The 25,301-nt window shown below is 50.7% G+C and overlaps 1 protein-coding gene across 1 annotated transcript in view; it reads right to left on the minus strand.

Annotated features, from left to right (window-relative positions):
- Window positions 1–24,768, minus strand: part of B9D1 (B9 domain containing 1) — a 136,769-nt gene extending 112,001 nt beyond the window's left edge. The window contains exons 1-3 of the mRNA XM_088464945.1: window positions 24,525–24,768; window positions 21,444–21,512; window positions 18,513–18,624 (exon numbers count right to left, since the gene is read on the minus strand). Coding sequence (XP_088321071.1) covers window positions 18,513–18,624; window positions 21,444–21,512; window positions 24,525–24,584 — 241 coding nt within the window. The 5' untranslated portion in view covers window positions 24,585–24,768. The remainder of the gene's footprint in view (window positions 1–18,512; window positions 18,625–21,443; window positions 21,513–24,524) is intronic.
- Between the last annotated feature and the right edge of the window lie 533 nt (window positions 24,769–25,301).

A 25,301-nucleotide genomic window follows, 5' to 3' on the forward strand; every position in this document is an offset into this window, starting at 1 on the left:
AAATACAGCCGCTGACACTGTAACGTAGCATTACGCATGGAGATACAGCCGTGACACTGTAACGTAGGATTACACATGGAGATACAGCCGCTGACACTGTAACGTAGCATTACACATGGAGATACAGCCACTGACACTGTATCGTAGGATTACGCATGGAGATACAGCCGCTGACACTGTAACGAAGCATTACACATGGAGATACAGCCGCTGACACTGTAACGTAGGATTACACATGGAGATACAGCCGCTGACATGGTAACGTAGCATTACGCATGGAGATACAGCCGCTGACACTGTAACGTAGCATTACGCATGGAGATACAGCCGCTGACACTGTAACGTAGGATTACGCATGGAGATACAGCCGCTGACATGGTAACGTAGCATTACGCATGGAGATACAGCCGCTGACATGGTAACGTAGGATTACGCATGGAGATACAGCCGCTGACACTGTAACGTAGGATTACGCATGGAGATACAGCCGCTGACACTGTAACGTAGGATTACACATGGAGATACACTGTAACGTAGCATTACGCATGGAGATACAGCCGCTGACACTAACGTAGGATTACACATGGAGATACACTGTAACGTAGCATTACGCATGGAGATACAGCCGCTGACACTGTAACGTAGGATTACGCATGGAGATACAGCTGCTGACACTGTAACGTAGGATTACGCATGGAGATACAGCCGCTGACACTGTAACGTAGGATTACGCATGGAGATACAGCCGCTGACACTGTAACGTAGCATTACACATGGAGATACAGCCGCTGACACTGTAACGTAGCATTACGCATGGAGATACAGCCGCTGACACTGTAACGTAGCATTACGCATGGAGATACAGCCGCTGACACTGTAACGTAGGATTACACATGGAGATACACTGTAACGGAGCATTACACATGGAGATACAGCCGCTGACACTGTAACGTAGGATTACACATGGAGATACAGCCGCTGACACTGTAACGTAGCATTACACATGGAGATACAGCCGCTAACATGGTAACGTAGCATTACACATGGAGATACAGCCGCTGACACTGTAACATAGCATTACGCATGGAGATACAGCCGCTGACACTGTAACGTAAGATTACGCATGGAGATACAGCCGCTGACACTGTAACGTAGCATTACACATGGAGATACAGCCGCTGACACTGTAACGTAGCATTACGCATGGAGATACAGCCGCTGACACTATAACGTAGCATTACACATGGAGATACAGCAGCTGACACTAACGTAGCATTACGCATGGAGATACAGCCGCTGACACTAACGTAGTATTACACATGGAGATACACTGTAACGTAGCATTACGCATGGAGATACAGCCGCTGACACTGTAACGTAGGATTACACATGGAGATACAGCCGCTGACACTGTAACGTAGGATTACGCATGGAGATACAGCCGCTGACACTGTAACGTAGGATTACGCATGCAGATACACTGTAACGTAGCATTACACATGGAGATACAGCCGCTGACACTGTAACGTAGCATTACACATGGAGATACAGCCGCTGACACTGTAACGTAGCATTACGCATGGAGATACAGCCGCTGACACTGTAACGTAGGATTACGCATGGAGATACACTGTAACGTAGCATTACGCATGGAGATACAGCCGCTGACACTGTAAGGTAGGATTACACACGGAGATACACTGTAACGTAGCAGTACGCATGGAGATACAGCCGCTGACACTGTAACGTAGCATTACGCATGGAGATACAGCTGCTGACACTGTAACGTAGCATTACACATGGAGATACAGCTGCTGACACGGTAACGTAGGATTACACATGGAGAAACACTAACGTAGCATTACACATGGAGATACAGCCGCTGACACTGTAACGTAGCATTACACATGGAGATACAGCCGCTGACACTGTAACGTAGCATTACACATGGAGATACAGCCGCTGACACTGTAATGTAGGATTACACATGGAGATACAGCCGCTGACACTGTAACGTAGCATTAACATGGAGATACAGCCGCTGACACTGTAACGTAGCATTACACATGGAGATACAGCCGCTGACATTGTAACGTAGGATTACGCATGGAGATACAGCCGCTGACACTGTAACGTAGGATTACGCATGGAGATAGAGCCGCTGACACGGTAACGTAGGATTACGCATGGAGATACAGCTGCTGACACTGTAACGTAGCATTACACATGGAGATACAGCTGCTGACACGGTAACTTAGGATTACACATGGAGATACACTGTAACGTAGCATTACGCATGGAGATATAGCCGCTGACACTAACGTAGGATTACGTATGGAGATACACTGTAACGTAGGATTACGCATGGAGATACACTGTAACGTAGGATTACGCATGGAGATACAGCCGCTGACACTGTAACGTAGCATTACACATGGAGATACAGCCGCTGACACTGTAACGTAGCATTACACATGGAGATACAGCAGCTGACACTGTAACGTAGCATTACACAAGGAGATACAGCCGCTGACACTGTAACGTAGGATTACGCATGGAGATACAGCCGCTGACATGGTAACGTAGCATTACGCATGGAGATACAGCCACTGACACTGTAACGTAGGATTACACATGGAGATACAGCCGCTGACATGGTAACGTAGCATTACGCATGGAGATACAGCCGCTGACATGGTAACGTAGCATTACGCATGGAGATACAGCCGCTGACATGGTAACGTAGCATTACGCATGGAGATACAGCCGCTGACACTGTAACGTAGGATTACACATGGAGATACACTGTAACGTAGCATTACGCATGGAGATACAGCCGCTGACACTGTAACGTAGGATTACACATGGAGATACACTGTAACGTAGCATTACGCATGGAGATACAGCCGCTGACACTGTAACGTAGGATTACGCATGGAGATACAGCCGCTGACACGGTAACGTAGGATTACACATGGAGATACAGCCGCTGACACTGTAACGTAGCATTACACATGGAGATACAGCCGCTGACATGGTAACGTAGCATTACACATGGAGATACAGTCGCTGACACTGTAACATAGCATTACGCATGGAGATACAGCCGCTGACACTGTAACGTAGGATTACGCATGGAGACACAGCCGCTGACACTGTAACGTAGCATTACACATGGAGATACGGCCGCTGACACTGTAACGTAGCATTACGCATGGAGATACAGCCGCTGACACTAACGTAGCATTACGCATGGAGATACAGCCGCTGGCACTGTAACGTAGGATTACACATGGAGATACACTGTAACGTAGGATTACACATGGAGATACACTGTAACGTAGCATTACGCATGGAGATACACTGTAACGTAGCATTACGCATGGAGATACAGCCGCTGACACTGTAACGTAGGATTACACAAGGAGATACACTGTAACGTAGCATTACGCATGCAGATACAGCCGCTGACACTGTAACGTAGGATTACGCATGGAGATATAGCCGCTGACACTGTAACGTAGCATTACACATGGAGATACAGCTGCTGACTCTGTAACGTAGGATTACGCATGGAGATACAGCCGCTGACACTGTAACGTAGCATTACGCATGGAGATACAGCTGCTGACTCTGTAACGTAGCATTACACATGGAGATACAGCCGCTGACATGGTAACGTAGCATTACGCATGGAGATACAGCCGCTGACACTGTAACGTAGGATTACACATGGAGATACACTGTAACGTAGCATTACGCATGGAGATACAGCCGCTGACACTGTAACGTAGCATTACACATGGAGATACAGCCACTGACACTGTATCGTAGGATTACGCATGGAGATACAGCTGCTGACACTGTAACGTAGCATTACACATGGAGATACAGCTGCTGACACGGTAACGTAGGATTACACATGGAGATACACTGTAATGTAGCATTACACATGGAGATACAGCCGCTGACACTGTAACGTAGGATTACACATGGAGATACAGCCGCTGACACTGTAACGTAGCATTACGCATGGAGATACAGCCGCTGACACTGTAACGTAGGATTACACATGGAGATACAGCCGCTGACACTGTAACGTAGCATTAACATGGAGATACAGCCGCTGACACTGTAACGTAGGATTACACATGGAGATACAGCCGCTGACATGGTAACGTAGCATTACGCATGGAGACACAGCCGCTGACACTGTAACGTAGCATTACGCATGGAGATACAGCCGCTGACACTGTAACGTAGGATTACGCATGGAGATACAGCCACTGACATGGTAACGTAGCATTATGCATGGAGATACAGCCGCTGACATGGTAACGTAGCATTACACATGGAGATACACTGTAACGTAGCATTACACATGGAGATACAGCTGCTGACACTGTAACGTAGGATTACACATGGAGATACAGCCGCTGACACTGTAACGTAGGATTACACATGGAGATACAGCCGCTGACACTGTAACGTAGGATTACACATGGAGATACAGCCGCTGACACTGTAACGAAGGATTACACATGGAAATACAGCCGCTGACACTGTAACGTAGCATTACGCATGGAGATACAGCCGTGACACTGTAACGTAGGATTACACAAGGAGATACAGCCGCTGACACTGTAACGTAGCATTACACATGGAGATACAGCCACTGACACTGTATCGTAGGATTACGCATGGAGATACAGCCGCTGACACTGTAACGAAGCATTACACATGGAGATACAGCCGCTGACACTGTAACGTAGGATTACACATGGAGATACAGCCGCTGACATGGTAACGTAGCATTACGCATGGAGATACAGCCGCTGACACTGTAACGTAGCATTACGCATGGAGATACAGCCGCTGACACTGTAACGTAGGATTACGCATGGAGATACAGCCGCTGACATGGTAACGTAGCATTACGCATGGAGATACAGCCGCTGACATGGTAACGTAGGATTACGCATGGAGATACAGCCGCTGACACTGTAACGTAGGATTACGCATGGAGATACAGCCGCTGACACTGTAACGTAGGATTACACATGGAGATACACTGTAACGTAGCATTACGCATGGAGATACAGCCGCTGACACTAACGTAGGATTACACATGGAGATACACTGTAACGTAGCATTACGCATGGAGATACAGCCGCTGACACTGTAACGTAGGATTACGCATGGAGATACAGCTGCTGACACTGTAACGTAGGATTACGCATGGAGATACAGCCGCTGACACTGTAACGTAGGATTACGCATGGAGATACAGCCGCTGACACTGTAACGTAGCATTACACATGGAGATACAGCTGCTGACACGGTAACGTAGGATTACACATGGAGATACCCTGTAACGTAGGATTACACATGCAGATACACCAGCAGTCACATACAGAACATAGGATCGCTGCATGTCATTTTAATCAGCTTGTGCTACCTATTAGCATCATTGTGCGACTAAGACACCTTTGAAGGTAAAAAGACGCACGAAAAGATGCTCGGCGCTACAGAGTCACACCGAGCTCCCGAGCTGAGTGTGGCGCACGAAAGATAGATGTATGTGGGCACATCTATATATGCCTATTTTAACAGACATGAAAGGCAATATACTGTGCTTAAATACCCCAGTCAGGACATTAATTCAAACACACGTAAAACATTTATAGGTTTAAAACCTGCACTTATGGTCAGAAAAAGTACATACATTTACATAGACATAAATACCAATAAGTATACTACCTAAAGGAATATATATATATATATAATATATGAGATATGGTAAGAACTTACCCTTGTTATCTCTATTTCTATGAAGTCCATAGGGTTCCACAGGATACCTTGGGGTATAGGTGTGACGTCAGTCGCAGGGCACCAAAGAGTTAAGCTTTCAGCCTCCCAGGATGCACTAGGTCCCCCTCCTATACCCCGCCCCTGGGCCAAGGCACCTCAGTTAGTTACCAAGCCATAGGCCGGAGGAGGAGAAGGAAGAGAGAGAACAAAGATCTGGACACATACAAGAATCACATTCTCACCAGAGGGAGACGGAAAACCGGTGACCAGAGCAAAGCCCATCTGCAGCACAGGTGCGACAGGGCGGGAGTCCTGTGGAACCCTATGGACTTCGTAGAAATAGAGATAACAAGGGTAAGTTCTTACCATATCTCATATTTTCTACTTCAGGGTCCATAGGGTATCCACAGGATACCTTGGGGATGTCCCAAAGCAGTATCCTTTAAGGGTGGGGACGCTCCTGTGCAGAAAGGAGAATCCGCGGCCCAAGGAAGCATCCCGAGAGGCGAAGGTGTCAAACCTGTAATACCTCACGCAGGTATGGACAGAAGACCACGTAGCAGCCTTGCAGATCTGAACTGCCGAGGCACCACGTCGAGCTGCCCACGAAGGACCCACAGACCTAGTGGAATGAGCCTTCAGAGAAGGAGGGACCGGTAGGCCTTCATGAAGATAAGCTTCAGAAATAGCCATACGGATCCAGGCTGCCAAAGTTTGCTTTGAAGCAGGCCAACCCTTTTTACGGAAGCCATAGAGGACAAACAAAGCGTCCGACTTCCTAAACGAAGAAGTGCGGTCAACATAAGTCCTTAAGGCCCGCACAACATCCAAAGAGGCCTCACCCACGGAAAGACCCGGTGAGTTAAAGGCCGGAACAACTATTTCCTCGTTAACATGAAACTGGGAAACAACTTTGGGAAGAAACTCGGGCCGAGTGCGGAGCACTGCCCTGTTCCCATAAAAAACCAAGAAAGGGGGTCTTCAAGAAAGAGCCCCTAACTCAGAAACACGTCTGGCCGAAGCAATGGCCAGAAGGAAAACAGTCTTAGCTGTTAGCCATTTAAGATCCACTGAGCCCAGTGGTTCAAACGGCGGTCCTTGGAGAGCCCTCAGGACCACAGCCAAATCCCAAGGCGCCACAGGTGGAACAAAGGGCGACTGAATGCGGAGAACACCCTGCATAAAGGTGCGCACATCCGGGATTGTAGCAATCCTACGGTGAAACCAGACAGATAGGGCCGAAACCTGTACCTTCAAAGAAGCAAGGCGAAGCCCATGATCTAGTCCCGCTTGCAGGAAGGCGAGAATCCGAGACAGACGAAACTCCCGCGGTGCATAACCTCTCGGTCGACACCACTGGAAGAACGTATGCCACACGCGATGGTATATCCTTGCGAAAGACGGTTTCCGAGCTCGTAACATGGTACGCACCACAGAGCTGGAAAACCCCCGGGACCTCAGCATGGCCGTCTCAACAGCCACGCCGTCAAAGACAGCAGAGTCAGGTCCGGGTGAAGGCAAGGACCCTGAGACAGAAGGTCCGGTTGTAGCGGCAACCGCAGAGGACTGTCCACGGACAGACCCTTAAGGTCTGAGAACCAGTGCCGTCTGGGCCACGCGGGAGCTATCAACAGGAGCGTCCCTCCTTCCTGTTTGAATTTCCGGATTACCCGTGGAAGAAGGGAGACCGGAGGGAACAGGTATGCGAACCGGAACGTCCACCGGACGGACAGAGCATCCACCAGAGACGCCCCTTCGTCTCTTGTGCGAGACCCGTACACCGGCAACTTGTTGTTGTGCCGGGACGCCATGAGGTCGATTTCTGGAAGACCCCACCTGTCCACCAGTAGTTGAAAAACGTCCGGGTGCAGGGACCATTCCCCCGGATGAACGTCCTGGCGACTTAGAAAGTCCGCCTCCCAATTTAGCACTCCCGGGATGAAGACCGCTGATATGGCCGGAAGATTGCGCTCCGCCCAAACCAGGATCCGAGAGACCTCTACGAGAGCCGCCCGACTGCGAGTTCCTCCTTGCCTGTTTATGTAGGCCACGGTGGTAGCGTTGTCCGACTGGACCTGCACCGGGCGACCCTGGAGAAACCGCTGTGCCTGCTGGAGAGCATTGAAGACCGCACGGAGTTCCAAGATATTTATTGGAAGCTCCGCTTCTGTCGGCGTCCACCTGCCCTGGAACAAGTGTGGACCCGAAACTGCTCCCCAGCCCCGAAGACTGGCGTCCGTTGTCAACAGGACCCAATTTGGAACCCAGAACGGACGTCCCTTGTTGAGGTGGGTCGTCTGTAACCACCACGCAAGGGACAGGCGAACCTCCTGGGTGAGCACAATCGTCTGGGACTTCAGAGACTGAGTCAGCCCGTTCCACTTGGACAGGATCAGGTGCTGCAGAGGTCTGGAGTGAAACTGGGCGTATTCCACCATGTCGAACACCGACACCATGGAGCCCAGTAACCTCATCGCCGAGTGTAAGGACACCCGGCGGCTGTGCAGGCAACTGCGCACCCTTGACTGTAAAGCAGAGATCTTGTCCTCCGTCACGAAGATCCTTTGCTGTCCCGAATCCAATAAGGCTCCAAGATGCAGAATCCTCCGAGACGGGATTAGAGTGGACTTCTGCCAGTTGATTAGCCAGCCGTGCCGTTGCAGCAGTGCAATGGTCAGGTCCAAGTGGCGTAACAGGAGCTCTGGAGATCCTGCCACCAATAACAGGTCGTCCAAATACGGCAACATGCGGACTCCCTGCAGCCGCAGAGAAGCCGCCATGACCGCCATCACCTTGGTGAAAACACGTGGTGCTGTTGCCAGGCCAAAAGGTAACGCCCGAAACTGGAAGTGGTCGCTGCGGATTGCAAACCTGAGGAACTGTTGATGGCGCAAAAGAATAGGGACATGCAGGTAAGCGTCCTGTATGTCCAATGACACCAAGTAGTCCCCAGGTTCCAGCGCCAGAATGATGGACCGTAGGGTCTCCATCCGAAACTTCGGGACCCGCAAAGACTTGTTGAGTGCTTTGAGGTTGAGAATCAGACGATATGACCCATTGGGTTTCTGTACCAAAAATAGATTTGAATAGAAACCCTGGCCCCTCTGGGACAATGGAACAGCCACTATAACTCCAGCCTGGAGCATAGTGTGCAATACCTTCCGCAGCTCCGTAGCCTTGTTCCGGTCTGATGGGAGACCCGTGGTGAAGAAGCGAGCCGGGGGTCTGTGCCGGAAGGAGAGGACGTATCCGTGGGAAACCACCTCCAGAACCCAAGTGTCTGTCGTAGTGGTCGACCAACACTGGGCGAACTGTAGCAGGCGGCCTCCCACCCTGGGATCCCCCAAAGGGAGGCCCGGACCGTCAGGCCGCAGGCTTGTCATCTGGCTTGGGGGCTGGACGTCTGGTACTCCATGCCTGCTTCCGGGGCTTGACCGATTTCTTAGGGCCAGCCTGTCGAGGAAACGACTGTGGTTTGGGCCTGCCCTGGGCCCTAGATGACCGAAAGGACGATGGTCCCGAACCAGAAGGAGCAGCGGCCGACGGGAGACAAGCAGATTTGGCTGCCGCCAGCGTGGCCACAATCTTATCCAGATCCGGACCGAAGAGAACTTCTCCGGTAAACGGCAACGCTTCCAGACCTTTCTTGGAATCTGCGTCCGCCTTCCAGGATCGCAGCCACAAGGTGCGACGAGCAGCTACCGCTGCTGAAGAAATTCTAGACACCAGAGTACTAATGTCTAGAGCCGCCTCGTTGATGTAGGTGGCCGAATCACGGAGATTGCCAATCAACTCCGCCTGTTCGGCCGGACAGTCGGATTCAAAAGAAGCCTCTAATGAATCCGCCCAGCGCTCCATCGCTCTGGCAACCCAGCAAATGGCCATAGCCGGCCGTGCTGCCCCCCTGCAAGGGAATAAGCGGACTTCAGGCAGATTTCTACCTTGCGGTCCGTAGCATCCTTAAGGGAGGACATGGATGGCATCGGCAATGTGGCACTACGGACAAGACGGGTCACGTGAGAATCCACCTGTGGAGGGGATTCCCACTTAGCAAAATAATTATCCGCGAACGGATAAGCCACCGCCAGGCGTCTCTGCGGCTGGTATCTTTTGCCAGGTTGTTTCCACGCCTCCTCTAAATGGTCCACCAACTGACCCGAAAGAGGAAAGACTGTGGCATCGCCCTTCACATCTTTGAAAAAGGCATACTTAGATTTAGCCGCTGGGGAAACTTCGTCCTCAATCACCAAGGCTGTGCGGACCGCCCGAATAAGTCCAGGAATATATACTTTGGACTTAGCATCAGCGTCCTTAGTATGGAGAGGTTCCTGATCGTAAGGATCCAGAATCTCCCCATCATCAGACGTCCCTTCGTCATCCTCATAAGGAGCGGACAGAGACGCCACCGGCCTTTTATGAGGCCGCATCACAGACTCCCCTTGCAACACATCCGACAAGTGCTGTACAGAACTCGTCAGGGAGTTAACCCACGCTGGCTCCTGAGAACCCGGGAGCGGGGAAATAGGGAGACTGTGGGGTACCACCAATTGTCGTGGGAACCCCTGCATGGGTGACGACACCCCAGACTGCTGGGACAAACCCATCGGAGTAAACGCGGGCTGCGGAGCTAACTGGCCCACTAAAGCTGTTAACGCCTGAGCGAAACAAGCCCAGGGCGGCTCCTGTACCGGTGCTGTAACCGTAATAGGCCGCGCCATGGACAAACACTGCCGGCAAAGGCCCTCCGCGCTACCCTCCCCCTCCGCTAACGGTACTTTGCACGTGGTACACTGTAGCCGGAGGGGAAAATCACTTTCAGACATGATGGCACCACGTATGTGACCTCTCTCACCAATTAAGTATTAAATAGGCGAGAGACCACCCTGCAGCACCGCACCGCAAGGGCTTTAGCAGAAGAACAGGGACAGTAATAAAGCTGACAGTTTAGAGAAGAAAAGTTACAGGCAGCGCTAGCACAGTCACATACAATGCAGAGAAATAACAATTCCTGCACTAACAGCGCTGATTACTCAACTACACAGACACAGGGCCTGGTAGGACACAGCGCTGCATACACAGACCTGAGCCACAGCGGAGGAGAGGTATGCGGGGGGACCCAGACCACGATGCTTCCGTCCAGCGCTTCCAGCAGCGTTCACCATGCGTTCTGGAGAAGATGGCCGCCGAGGAGCAGAGAGGAGGCTGGCCTGGGGGAGGAGCGCTGCCACAGGACCAGTCGGCAGCATGCAGAGAGGGCTGTGTGCAGCGGGGGAGGCGCCGGCTGTGAGACAGGGAAGGCGCGCTCCCCTGGCATGCATTTAACCCCTGGGATGCCGCAGCGCTACCACTCTGCTGCGGTCCGCTGTCCCAGGGGGTAGTGGAAGCGCAGGTTGGTCGCCTGGCTCCACGCTGCAGCCAGTCCCCAGGGAGCCCCCTGCCTGGGGACTTAGGACCATGTGATCAGCGGGGACCCACCGCGGGACCCCGCTGCTTACCTCTGTCCCCCTTGAATCCGGCCATGGTCCGGAGCATCTGGGGTCACCGCTAGCTGTGACCCCAGACGCCCACCAGCATCCCCGGATCAGTACCGGCGTTCTGGTACCGGCGGGGTGTAGGGAAGACAGCATGGACGTCAGGACTGACTGTCCATGCTGTTCATCCAGATGTGCAGCCACAGCTGCATGAAGAAAAAGCTTCAGGGGCTCTTCTAGCCCCCACTCCAACAGGTGCACCCGACTCTGGCCGGGCACCAAACTAAACTGAGGTGCCTTGGCCCGGGGGCGGGGTATAGGAGGGGGACCTAGTGCATCCTGGGTGGCTGAAAGCTTAACTCTTTGGTGCCCTGCGACTGACGTCACACCTATACCCCAAGGTATCCTGTGGATACCCTATGGACCCTGAAGTAGAAATATATATATATATTATATATATATATCATACAGATAACAATATAGCGCCCAGCCGTCTTTTGATCTATTGATTTGGGGTCCCACGCGGCTACAGAGACTGACGGCATAGGGGAGTGTTATCCCACTGGGGTACTGGACTGCCTTCAAGTACGGGTATTATATTCTACCAACGTCGCCTGAGGCTGATGATGAGAGGTGACGGCATGTACTAAACTCTCAATAATACACCAGACCTACACTTCCAGCTGGGGTGCTGGGAAATAGACGTCCTAATGTTGAAATCAAATTGACAATGATTATATGAATGCTTTGAGGTGGATGCCGTATACTTGTCATACCACTTGTGGAAAGTGAGGATTTTATATTGGATACTTAGTGCAATAATTCCATTGCATACATGAGACTAATTATTTTCTTATGTATAATATGTATCATATCTGATGTATCAGTGCACAATTCAGCAAATAAGCTGAATTACATTGTGATTTTGTGTTTGGGAAACTAATACACATCACATTTATAATTCGCTTTTTGATAATTAAATATTAATAAAAGTTATGTTTTAGTTGTACCACCAGGCGTTGTGTGTGCCCAGTAATACTTTTCCTTTTACAAATCATTATATGTCATTCTAGGGAGCACCCCCCAGAAAATTATCTAATAGGTAATTTTACCCTTATTTTAGTATTTCCGGGTGATGATGAAATACATTAATGTAAGATTATATCTAGTGCAGAATTTGGTTTACTCTACAAGGTAGTTACACACACACACACGCACGCACGCCATAAAATTAAAACCACCTGCCTAATACTATGTAGGTTCACCTCGTAGCTCCAAATCAGCTCTGACCCGTAGATACATGGACTCGGTAAGATCTCTGCGGGTGTCCTGGGCTATCTGGCACCAAGATGTTAGCAACAGATCCTTTAAACCCTGTATGTTGTGAGATGGGGCCTCCACGGCCTGGACTTGTTTTCCAGCACATCCCACAGATATTCATCGTATTGAGATCAGGTGCTGTATACAGGTGCTGTAAGTCATGTTCCTCAGACCATTCCTGGACAATTATTTCAGTGTGGCCGGGCACATTATCCTGCTGACAGAGGGCCTGATTCAGACCCGCTCACAAGCGGGTCGATGTTGGCCCAGTGTGCATGCGCACGACGGAGCCGGCTCCATCGTGCGCATGTGCGAGACCCGGATAGCGACGGGCAAGCCGTCGCTCCGGGTCTCGTACCAAAGGGGGCGTGCTGTCAATGGTGAGTAACAGCACGCCCCCTTTGGTGGGCGGGCTGGGGAGGTGGCTGCCCAAACAGAGGCGTTCCCATGGGAACGCCTACCGTCTGGGGCTGGCCCCACTGACATCACAAGTGATGTCAGTGGGAGTGCTTTCGTCTCTGATAGAGCCGAAAGCACTCCAGGGCTTGCGGCAACGAGACCCTACCACAAGGGTCTCGTCGCAAGCACGATGGTCTTGACCATCGTGACCATCTTCCTGGCCGCTTGCTATAGCTGTGGGTGGTCACCCACAGCTATACGAGCGGTCAAATAGGGAGACTGTGGGGTACCACCAATTGTCGTGGGAACCCCTGCATGGGTGACGACACCCCAGACTGCTGGGACAAACCCATCGGAGTAAACGCGGGCTGCGGAGCTAACTGGCCCACTAAAGCTGTTAACGCCTGAGCGAAACAAGCCCAGGGCGGCTCCTGTACCGGTGCTGTAACCGTAATAGGCCGCGCCATGGACAAACACTGCCGGCAAAGGCCCTCCGCGCTACCCTCCCCCTCCGCTAACGGTACTTTGCACGTGGTACACTGTAGCCGGAGGGGAAAATCACTTTCAGACATGATGGCACCACGTATGTGACCTCTCTCACCAATTAAGTATTAAATAGGCGAGAGACCACCCTGCAGCACCGCACCGCAAGGGCTTTAGCAGAAGAACAGGGACAGTAATAAAGCTGACAGTTTAGAGAAGAAAAGTTACAGGCAGCGCTAGCACAGTCACATACAATGCAGAGAAATAACAATTCCTGCACTAACAGCGCTGATTACTCAACTACACAGACACAGGGCCTGGTAGGACACAGCGCTGCATACACAGACCTGAGCCACAGCGGAGGAGAGGTATGCGGGGGGACCCAGACCACGATGCTTCAGTCCAGCGCTTCCAGCAGCGTTCACCATGCGTTCTGGAGAAGATGGCCGCCGAGGAGCAGAGAGGAGGCTGGCCTGGGGGAGGAGCGCTGCCACAGGACCAGTCGGCAGCATGCAGAGAGGGCTGTGTGCAGCGGGGGAGGCGCCGGCTGTGAGACAGGGAAGGCGCGCTCCCCTGGCATGCATTTAACCCCTGGGATGCCGCAGCGCTACCACTCTGCTGCGGTCCGCTGTCCCAGGGGGTAGTGGAAGCGCAGGTTGGTCGCCTGGCTCCACGCTGCAGCCAGTCCCCAGGGAGCCCCCTGCCTGGGGACTTAGGACCATGTGATCAGCGGGGACCCACCGCGGGACCCCGCTGCTTACCTCTGTCCCCCTTGAATCCGGCCATGGTCCGGAGCATCTGGGGTCACCGCTAGCTGTGACCCCAGACGCCCACCAGCATCCCCGGATCAGTACCGGCGTTCTGGTACCGGCGGGGTGTAGGGAAGACAGCATGGACGTCAGGACTGACTGTCCATGCTGTTCATCCAGATGTGCAGCCACAGCTGCATGAAGAAAAAGCTTCAGGGGCTCTTCTAGCCCCCACTCCAACAGGTGCACCCGACTCCGGCCGGGCACCAAACTAAACTGAGGTGCCTTGGCCCGGGGTATAGGAGGGGGACCTAGTGCATCCTGGGTGGCTGAAAGCTTAACTCTTTGGTGCCCTGCGACTGACGTCACACCTATACCCCAAGGTATCCTGTGGATACCCTATGGACCCTGAAGTAGAAATATATATATATATATATATATATATATATATTATATATATATATATCATACAGATAACAATATAGCGCCCAGCCGTCTTTTGATCTATTGATTTGGGGTCCCACGCGGCTACAGAGACTGACGGCATAGGGGAGTGTTATCCCACTGGGGTACTGGACTGCCTTCAAGTACGGGTATTATATTCTACCAACGTCGCCTGAGGCTGATGATGAGAGGTGACGGCATGTACTAAACTCTCAATAATACACCAGACCTACACTTCCAGCTGGGGTGCTGGGAAATAGACGTCCTAATGTTGAAATCAAATTGACAATGATTATATGAATGCTTTGAGGTGGATGCCGTATACTTGTCATACCACTTGTGGAAAGTGAGGATTTTATATTGGATACTTAGTGCAATAATTCCATTGCATACATGAGACTAATTATTTTCTTATGTATAATATGTATCATATCTGATGTATCAGTGCACAATTCAGCAAATAAGCTGAATTACATTGTGATTTTGTGTTTGGGAAACTAATACACATCACATTTATAATTCGCTTTTTGATAATTAAATATTAATAAAAGTTATGTTTTAGTTGTACCACCAGGCGTTGTGTGTGCCCAGTAATACTTTTCCTTTTACAAATCATTATATGTCATTCTAGGGAGCACCCCCCAGAAAATTATCTAATAGGTAATTTTACCCTTATTTTAGTATTTCCGGGTGATGATGAAATACATTAATGTAAGATTATATCTAGTGCAGAATTTGGTTTACTCTACAAGGTAGTTACACACACACACACGCACGCACGCCATAAAATTAAAACCACCTGCCTAATACTATGTAGGTTCACCTCGTAGCTCCAAATCAGCTCTGACCCGTAGATACATGGACTCGGTAAGATCTCTGCGGGTGTCCTGGGCTATCTGGCACCAAGATGTTAGCAACAGATCCTTTAAACCCTGTATGTTGTGAGATGGGGCCTCCACGGCCTGGACTTGTTTTCCAGCACATCCCACAGATATTCATCGTATTGAGATCAGGTGCTGTATACAGGTGCTGTAAGTCATGTTCCTCAGACCATTCCTGGACAATTATTTCAGTGTGGCCGGGCACATTATCCTGCTGACAGAGGGCCTGATTCAGACCCGCTCACAAGCGGGTCGATGTTGGCCCAGTGTGCATGCGCACGACGGAGCCGGCTCCATCGTGCGCATGTGCGAGACCCGGATAGCGACGGGCAAGCCGTCGCTCCGGGTCTCGTACCAAAGGGGGCGTGCTGTCAATGGTGAGTAACAGCACGCCCCCTTTGGTGGGCGGGCTGGGGAGGTGGCTGCCCAAACAGAGGCGTTCCCATGGGAACGCCTACCGTCTGGGGCTGGCCCCACTGACATCACAAGTGATGTCAGTGGGAGTGCTTTCGTCTCTGATAGAGCCGAAAGCACTCCAGGGCTTGCGGCAACGAGACCCTACCACAAGGGTCTCGTCGCAAGCACGATGGTCTTGACCATCGTGACCATCTTCCTGGCCGCTTGCTATAGCTGTGGGTGGTCACCCACAGCTATACGAGCGGTCAAGAGGCCGCTCTAAAAATTAAGAAGGAAAGCCCTGATTCAGAGCTAGCGCTGTCACAGCGTCCGGCTCTGAATCAGGGCCAGAGGCCACTGCCACCAGGGAATACCGCTGCCATGAGGGGGGTGCACTTGGTCTGCATCAATGGTTACAGGGGCGTATTTATAATGGGTCCAGGGGGGCCCGCACCGCACACCCTGCACCCATAAAACTTACCTCTCCGGAGTCCCATGTCGGCTCCGGTGTCTCCGCTTGTAAAAACAGCATTGTCTGCTTATGCGCAGTACAGGGAAAATGGCGCCACGGAAATTTTCCCGGTGACTTGCGCATGCGCTCTAGTGCCCAGATTCTATAAGTGCGGCGCTGGCCGCGCACAGCTCAGCTGGTCAGAGGGGAGGGCGCCCGTGTCGGAGACTGCACACGGGCCCTCTGCTCTCTAGAAACACCCCTGACTGGTTAGGTGGTACGTATCAAAGTAACATCCACATGAATGCCAGGGTCCAAGGTTTCCCAGCACAACATTGCCCAGAGCATCACACTGCCTCCACCGGCTGCTTTCTTCCCATAGTTCATCCTGGCAATGCACTATGGGAAGATCTCTTTTCCAGCTAAACCAAACAAACGCACCCGGCCGCTCACATGATGTAAATGTGACTCATCAGACCAGACCACCTTCTTACATTACTCCATGGTCCAGTTCTGACGCTCACGTGCCCTTTGTAGGCGCTTTTTTGGCAGTGGAGAGGGGTCCGCATGGGCACTCTGACCGGTCTGCGGGTACGCAGCAAGCTGCAATGCCACGTGTGTTCTGACTCCTTTCTATCATAGCCAGCAATAACTTTCTCAGCAAGTTGTGCTACAGTAGCTCTTCTGTGAGATAGGACCAGACGGGCTAGCCTTCTCTCCCCACGCTCATCAATGAGCCTTGGGTGCCCATGATCCAGTCCCCAGATGACCTTCCTTGGTCGACACTGCATACTGGGAACACCCAAAGAGACACTGGGCCTGATTCAGAGCTGAACGCTGTGACCCGAGCGCTCGCTCTGAATCAGGGCCCTCCTACCTTTTTTTGGAGCATCCTCATGGACGCTCGCATAGCTGTGGGTTACCATCCACAGCTACAGCGAGCGTCCATGATGATGGTCGCGATGGTCTTGACCATCGCGACCATCGGGCTTGCGAAGGAGACCCTGCGGTAGGGTCTCGCTGCCGCAAGCCCTGGAGTGATTTTGGCTCTATCAGAGCCAAAATCACTCCCACTGACATCACTAGTGATGTCAGTGGGGCCGGCTTGAGACGGTAGGTGTTCCCATGGAAACGCCTCTGTCTGGCAGGCACGCCCCCGGCACGCCCACCAAAGGGTGCGTGCTGTCAATCAACATCGACAGCACCCCCCCTTTGGTGCAAGACCCGGAGCAATGGAGAGCCCATCGCTTGCCAGGTCCCGCGCATGCGCACGACGGAGCTCCCTCCGTCGTGCGCATGCGCAGTGGGGGAACATCGACCCGCTAGCGAGCGTACTGCCACTCACGAGCGGGTCTGAATGACCCCCACTGCCCTTTCATCTAACTATCACAATTTGGCCCTTGTCAAAGTAGCTGAAACCCTGACGTTTTCCCAACAAATCCTCTTACATGATTCGCAAAATAAAAAAATATTTTGTGAATATTTTTTTAAGGAGCAGCAGAATACACTCCTCATTGTGCTGACATACATAGGGGCCGATCATGAGCCGCAGGGATCTCAGTGCACAGACGCACACAGCGAGTCTTTGCACGCAGCACATGGGCATATGAGAGTTTACGCATCTTTGTGTATCTCCGTCTCATTCTGAGTCGGTCACAACTTGGCCATATCTGTCTTTTCGTGAAATAGGGCGTTTCAGGGTGTGAACTGAGTGGTGACAATACGATTGCATGGAGTCGCCCTGCCTTATGGGGGTGTCGTGGGCATGTATCAAATCTCTGCGCGCTTACGAGTTGTGCGTTCGGGGAGGGGGAAGCCTAATTCTTATGGGTCTCCTGCACCTAGCATGGGACTGGTGCACTTACCTATACAAATGATGACAGCTGCGGCGGGTGGCGTAACATCAATAGGCGAAGCGGGTTTCCACTAGCAGAGGCACTGCTCCGCATAAGGTAGTTAATCTGGCATCAGAGACTGCCCATAAATATAGCCACGTTACAGAATCAGCCCCATAGACTAGAATGTAGTTTAGATATATATATATATATATATATATATATAAGAAAAACACTGCACACTCAGTGACTATAGAAGCTTCTATACTTACAGCCGAACGGGTTGGTGCTTTTAAACGTGATCTCAATAGGAAAGTTCCACACAACGCTCTTATTTATACTTCTGTTCCTAGAAGCAATTTGCGATATTCCTTCTTCCACCCCCTAGGAAGACACATAATGAGTGGCATTAGAGATTACAGCAAATACTCAATATTTTCACACAATATATTCCATGAAATGAATTAATGGGATTTATAGCGACTGGTAGGAGAAAAGTGAGTTAGGCGACATCTAGTGGCACAATTTGGAATAGCACAGGCAAATTCACTTCCTATCAGTAATGTATAACTAAGAAGTAATTAACAGTGGTGTATCATTCGGCAAAGCAGCTCATGAGGCTGCTACTGTATGTGGTCAGCAGGAATGAAGATGCCACCCACGTCCACACTGCTGCCAACTCCTAGATAACCACAGCTGCCATGTACAACAATATAGGAAGAGTACAGTATGCCCATTGCACTGGGTGGGTTGCCGGACAGTAACAATGGGCGTCCTCCTCACAGCTATCATCAAACTTCTGCTCTCCATTACTCAGACCGATCTATAGTCCCACAGTGTATAGCGATAATAAAATATTTCTCTGAAAGCATCCACATTCAAATCCCATCAAGACTGCTGTACGCAGAAGTTCTGCAAACATATGCGCATATGTGGCAGGGTGTCTGTGTTCTGTGGCTTTGCTTGCAAAGACGTACCATTGGTCGCACCATCGATCGAACCCTATGGTTGCTCAGAATGTACGTCGGAGGTCAGCCGCTGGTGCCATCTTATCTACATACACAGTCGCAGTCTAAAAACACGCCCCTGTAAAGATTGCGTCATCCCTGCGTTTGTCTCGTCACTTCCCAGTTACCTTCCACGAGCGCTCACTGACTGTCATTCATTATACGTCCAAATCCTCACTGCGACCGCCGTCGGTAATCCATTGGGACACGTGCGCAGTACAAAAATAATCTCTCAACTAACGGCAGCGCCATCACCAATGACCCTTTATTTCAGTAGTTATAAGTTGAGGTTCACAGATTAACTTCTCGGTTAAACAGTTATATAGACACATTGCAACAATCAGTAGACTGACAATGACCTACACTATAGAAGGGGCCAGTACATATTACCCATAGTCCTAAGGGACAGGGGGCCTGATTCAGAGCCGCTCGTAAGCAGCCGCTCGCTCGCTCTGAGCGATGTTCGCACAACTGCGCATGTGTATGGGTTGTAATGCATGCGCGAACCAGTCATTGCGGTCGGAAATTGTGTGCTCGCAAAATAGCGAGTGCCTGCTAATTTGAGTGACAGGATGAGGCCTTTGTGGGTGGTAACAGGGAAAGTGCTTGAAAACGGGGAGTGGTGATCCGAACGCAGTCGTGCCAAACGGTCAAAACGGGCGTTTTAAGGGTGTGCATAATTAACAAAGCAGCGTCATCGACCACGTCACTTGGTTGTCTTTTAGCCTGAACTGCTCACATGATTGCGGTAGGAAAATGCTACCACAAGAATAGCGAGCAGTTCATACGCCTTTCGATGTACTCGATTAATCTAATAAATAGCGGAGATGATGTAGGATGCGAGCGGCCAGGGGGCATTTTTTAAAAAATAGCGAGCGCATGTTTCGTTCGCTCGTTCAGACATAGAGGCGTCAACAGACCGCAAAGAGCAAGCGCTCTATTTAAATATCCGGACCCTTATTCTGAACGAGCGAGCGCAAATAGCGTCCGGCTCTGAATCAGGCCCAGAGATCTAGGCCCATCAGGAACAGTGCTCTAGAAATGGATTTTACATTACAGGCAGAAAATATGTTTAATGAATTCCCACAAAGGGGCTCTCTACATCCCCTAGTCCAAAACATCGGTAACATCGAGGACCATCGGACCCATACGCACAATAGTGGTTGACCTGACCTCACTCAGAAATTGCTAAACTTCCTGTCGGTATCTAGTACTCAGGCTGCGCATGCCGTCGCAGGGCTTCATTATGCACGTCCCTGTAATGGCGTCCAAACGCACAGGGACGCTTGCGTTTCTCTGTCCACCCCCCGTCACCAGCCACAAACGTCCATTCCTGACAGTCACTTTATGGGGGGTCTGCGTGCTCATTGTGATCGCGTCCCAATCGCAGCGACCGGTTAGTGCAGACGCTCTGCGATGTACACACAGAACGTAAACATCGGCTGGGTGCGTGCCAATTCACGGCTGCGTTCCTTGCTGAATCACGCCCTTTATTCTATATATGTCCACTTTGGACAAGAGGCCTCTATTTATACTTATAGCTAAGGGGAATACACAGGGCAGGCATGGGTGGTAATTGTCCGGGAGCTAAGTATCACTCCGCTGCTCTGGAGAGATTGCAGAATGGGTAATAAATATATTTTCTATGGTTGGGATAAGAAATCTTAATTACCGGCAGCGCATAGTAAATATCCCACTCCAATGTGGGATGTGCTACAAACCCGCAGAGATACCCAATCCTTATTACATGGGGCGGCACCACATTTTAATATGGTCATTCTTCTGGGGAGATGAAATATTTGAACATGAAAGTAAAATGTTTATGTAAGTGAAGAAAACATCTACAGCAGCACTTATACTGACAGTAAGATTACGGAGCCTATTTAGTATTGTTACATAGGGCCTGATTGAGACGTGGGCTAATGCCGCTGCCGCGAATGTGTACAGAGCTGCGCTGCGAGAATATGCGAATGCCGGTAACCCTTTACTTGCACTGGGAGGAGCAAATACTATCAGCTTCCCTCGTCCCTCGTTGAATAGGCCCCATATATCACTGAGACCATGTTCCCTAATGACTATTTACCAACAAGCATCTTCCGCCCCCATCTTCGTTACAAGTCGCTTCTGAAAACACAATGTACACAGAAACCTTTCAAAAATAATAAAACGGAGCTCAAAAGCCGAACAAAAACTTACAGAGGTCGGCGCCCAGTCGTGCCCATAAACGAAGCAGTACTTGCAGTAAAGGTCATCGAACTCCGGAAACTTATGGAACAGAAACAATAGAAAACACATGAGACACAGACATAAGTATGTACGGTCCTTGCACCAGATTTATTTACTTATTAACAGTTTCTTATATAGCGCAGCATATTCCGTTGCATACTGGTCCATATACTAAATAGGTTTCCTAGGAGTCCAAGAAAAAAGTGTGGTCATAGATATCATTTTAGAATAGCGCTCTCCATCTAGCAGACAGCAGGGAGCAGCAGGCCTATGGCTGCTTGCAGTCTCGCCAGTGTACAGACAGCAAACTAGGGGCCTGATTCAGACCCACTCGCAAGCGGCTGTCCGCTCGCAAGTGGGTCGATGGTGTGCACTGCGCATGCGCACGACGGAGGGAGCTCCGTCGTGCGCATGCACCAGACGCGACGAGCGAAGGACTTTCCTTCGCTCGTTGTGTCTGATCAAAGGGGGCGTGCTGTCGATGTTGATTGACAGCACGCCCCCTTTGGTGGGCGTGCCGGGGGCGTGCCTCCCAGACGGAGGCGTTCCCAAGGGAACGCCTACCGTCTGAAGCCGGTCCCACTGACATCACTAGTGATGTCAGTGGGAGTGATTTTGGCTCTGATAGAGCCAAAATCACTCCAGGGCTTGTGGTCGAAAACCCCGACCACAGGCTTCTGGTCGCACTGGCGATGGTCGCGATGGTCAAGACCATCGCGACCATCATCCTGCACGCTCGTATAGCTGTGGGTCACCACCCACAGCTCATACGAGCGTCCAGGAGGACGCTCCATTTTTATGGAGGACGGCCCTCATTCAGAGCGAGCGCTCTGCTCAGAGCGTCCGGCTCTGAATGAGGGCCTAGGTTCGACATTTAACACAGGGGGTGATTCATTTAAGCGTGTGGTCCTATAGGAGCCCTACATGATCCACCTCTGTGGGACATTACATGATGCTCAAGCAAAATAAAAAAATTGTTTTCTGCACCCTAAAAACACGTAAGTGAGTGCGGAAATAGGACCACGCGCTTACCGCAATCTCCTCCTAAAAGTGCTTCTGCTGTAGCGGTTTCATGTATAAGTGCATTCTGCATATCGCCACGATGACGTCTGGCTCCGTTACAGCTGCTTCGGTGTGATCAGATGAACGCAGGCATGCATCATATTCCAATCGCATTTTTTTTTGCTATGCCCGACAATGATCATTATGGGGACTATGTATGCTGGGAAACCAGGACAGTTGCAATTGATTATTTAAAAGTTGTGCCTACTCTCCCAGTATGTCCACACTCCCGGAAATACTTTTCTCCAGCCAACTAGCGAATGAGACGGGGCTGAATGGCGCAATTTACGGCAAATATCATCGTCATGGCCTCACCCCTGCTTTCTGGTGCAATGTTCATCACTGTGCGGGGCTATGGTAATGCAAACAGCACTGCTACGCTCCAAGCACTTGCTCCCTTCACCAAAACGCCAGCAACAATGGTCTAACGCAGTGGTCTCCAACCTGTAGCTCCCCCGTGGCAGTGACACCATGGGTGGAGCCACAGAAAGCACATCAGGTGATTGCCACAGCCTCACCTGACGTGGTTGCACCCATGGCATCTACGCTATGGCGGAGCTAGTGACTCCCGCCCGGCCCTGCTGAAAAAATATCACACAGCAGCCCTGCCTATATATTTTGCTCCTCTAATGCACGTACCTGCTTTGAACCGGTAATTAACAGTGAAATGTGCCTGTGCTTAAATTTTATATATAAACCACAACAATATCACTGTAATAATTAAATGCATTTTTATGCGAATCGGACCCATGCCTGGCGGTTGGAATCCCGACAGCGGCATCCCTGCAGAGGAGGAAATCCCGATCGTCCAAGATAAGTATTGTCTAACCGAATTCTACCCACTAACCCTAACCCTCCCTTAGGGGTGCCTAGCCCTAACCTTCCCCCCCACTGCCTAAACCTAACACCCCCTTCTCCGCCGCCTAAACCCAAGTCCCCCGGGGGTGCCTAACGCTAACCCCCCCCATTCCCTAGCCTAAACCCGGGGGGTGCCTAACCCCAAGTCCCCCCCGGGAACCCTAAACCTACCCCCCCCCCCGTGGCTATCCGCGCGTCCCTTCGATCGGGTTGCTGGGCGCCGCTCTCCCGGCGTCGGTAAAATGACAGGCGCCTGTCATTTAACACTCGCCGGGATTAAGCAGTCGGGAAGCCGGCTGTCGGGATTAGGTCCGCCTGCATACCATTTTTATGACCTTCAATTGTTCGGTTATTAGCCAGATTGTTTTTCTACAATTTTAGTAGCTCTCCAGGTAGTTTCATTTTTCTAAAGTAGCTCACACCTCAATTACCGTCGGAGACCACTGGCCTAACGCATGGGTGGGCATGTCCGGCACTCCAGCTCCTGTGGAACTACACATCCCAGCATGCCTTGCAACAGCTTAACCATGCCATAATAGCAAAACTGTGGCAGGGCATGCTGGGTTGTGTAGTTCCAGAGCAGCTGGAGCGCCGCACATTGCCTACCTCTGGTCTGGCGTACAGACGCGCGCACTGTAAAGGTGCTGCCATCCTCCTCAACTCAGACGCTTGCACCAGGCTTTGGCGGGACGTGTAACGGTGCGCCTCTCAAAAAAGTAAATCTTACATAATATGCATAAGTCAATCGCCATCTCTAACTTAGGGGCGTGGCTGACATTAGTCTCCGCGCCATGTACTGAATTAATGTCTTCAGACGCAAGTATAAGATATGCTCAGCTCAATACGAAGTCAAATATAGGCGCAACGTGACAAATATCACGCAAAATGCCGATTTAAAGTGCAACGGATTATGGTGGCGCTATAAAAGTAAAAGTTATTAATAATAAATAATAATAATAATAAAATAATAATGTATTTGCCATTAATGGGGTTTACGCAGGACTGTGAATCACACCCTATGTGCGGATTATTATTATTGAGCACGAATATTATTTGGTGAGTCCCCCACACAAGAGCCCATGAATCCCCCCAGCACTCTCACTAGGCCCCGGTGTAAGAGCCAGGCCTCACCTCGGCGCTCTCTATCTGCCCGTTCACGTTGAGGAGGAAGACGCTGGCGGCAGAGGCCATGGGCAGCCCCGGTACCGGAGAGCACAGATTGCGCGGGGTGGCTGTAGTCCGGAGGCGGCGGAGACGCTGATCTCAGCCGGTTGGTAAGGGACGCGCCGACCATAGCAACCAGCAGCTACGGCGAGCGGGACGGACCAAGCTTCTGCGGGGCCTGAGCGCGAAGCCTGCTGAAAGGTGGCTCAGAGCAGTATTGTAGCATATTAGGCGATAACACAGGCTTCTAGCCCCTTTTAACTGCATGTTAGTAGAAAGAGGGGGAGGTCGGGGTAGCAAAATATGTGACCACAAACAACCCCCCCACCAAAAAAAAAAACACATATCTTCTGGATTTATTTATACAAATAAAAAAAAAAAAAGTTTTTTTTTTTAAAAAGTAAAAAAAAGCATAATGCAATTTTATATGTGAATTTATGAACTTTAGGATAATTTTTAGTGTTTTGGGTCTTTTTGCATGTTACCCTCTTTAAGACAGATCATCAACAAGTGTTTTCGAGTGATATCCGCAAATTGAAAGCATAACAGATGTAGATGGCACAAACAGCCGCCTTGGCATGCTTACCTGCACTCTCCAAAATATTTGCCTACTTTTGCTTTCTCCTCTTCAGGAGAAGCCCGGAGAGGAACCGGAGCTGACCACTTTAGGGGACGGGGACGGACTAGCAGGTCCACAAAGAGGGAGCAGAGCTAAAATGACGCAATTCACAGCATTTTAGCCCA

Source organism: Taudactylus pleione, unplaced genomic scaffold (assembly GCF_031769625.1).
Source record: "Taudactylus pleione unplaced genomic scaffold, aTauple2 ptg000061l, whole genome shotgun sequence".
NCBI lineage: Eukaryota > Metazoa > Chordata > Amphibia > Anura > Myobatrachidae > Taudactylus > Taudactylus pleione.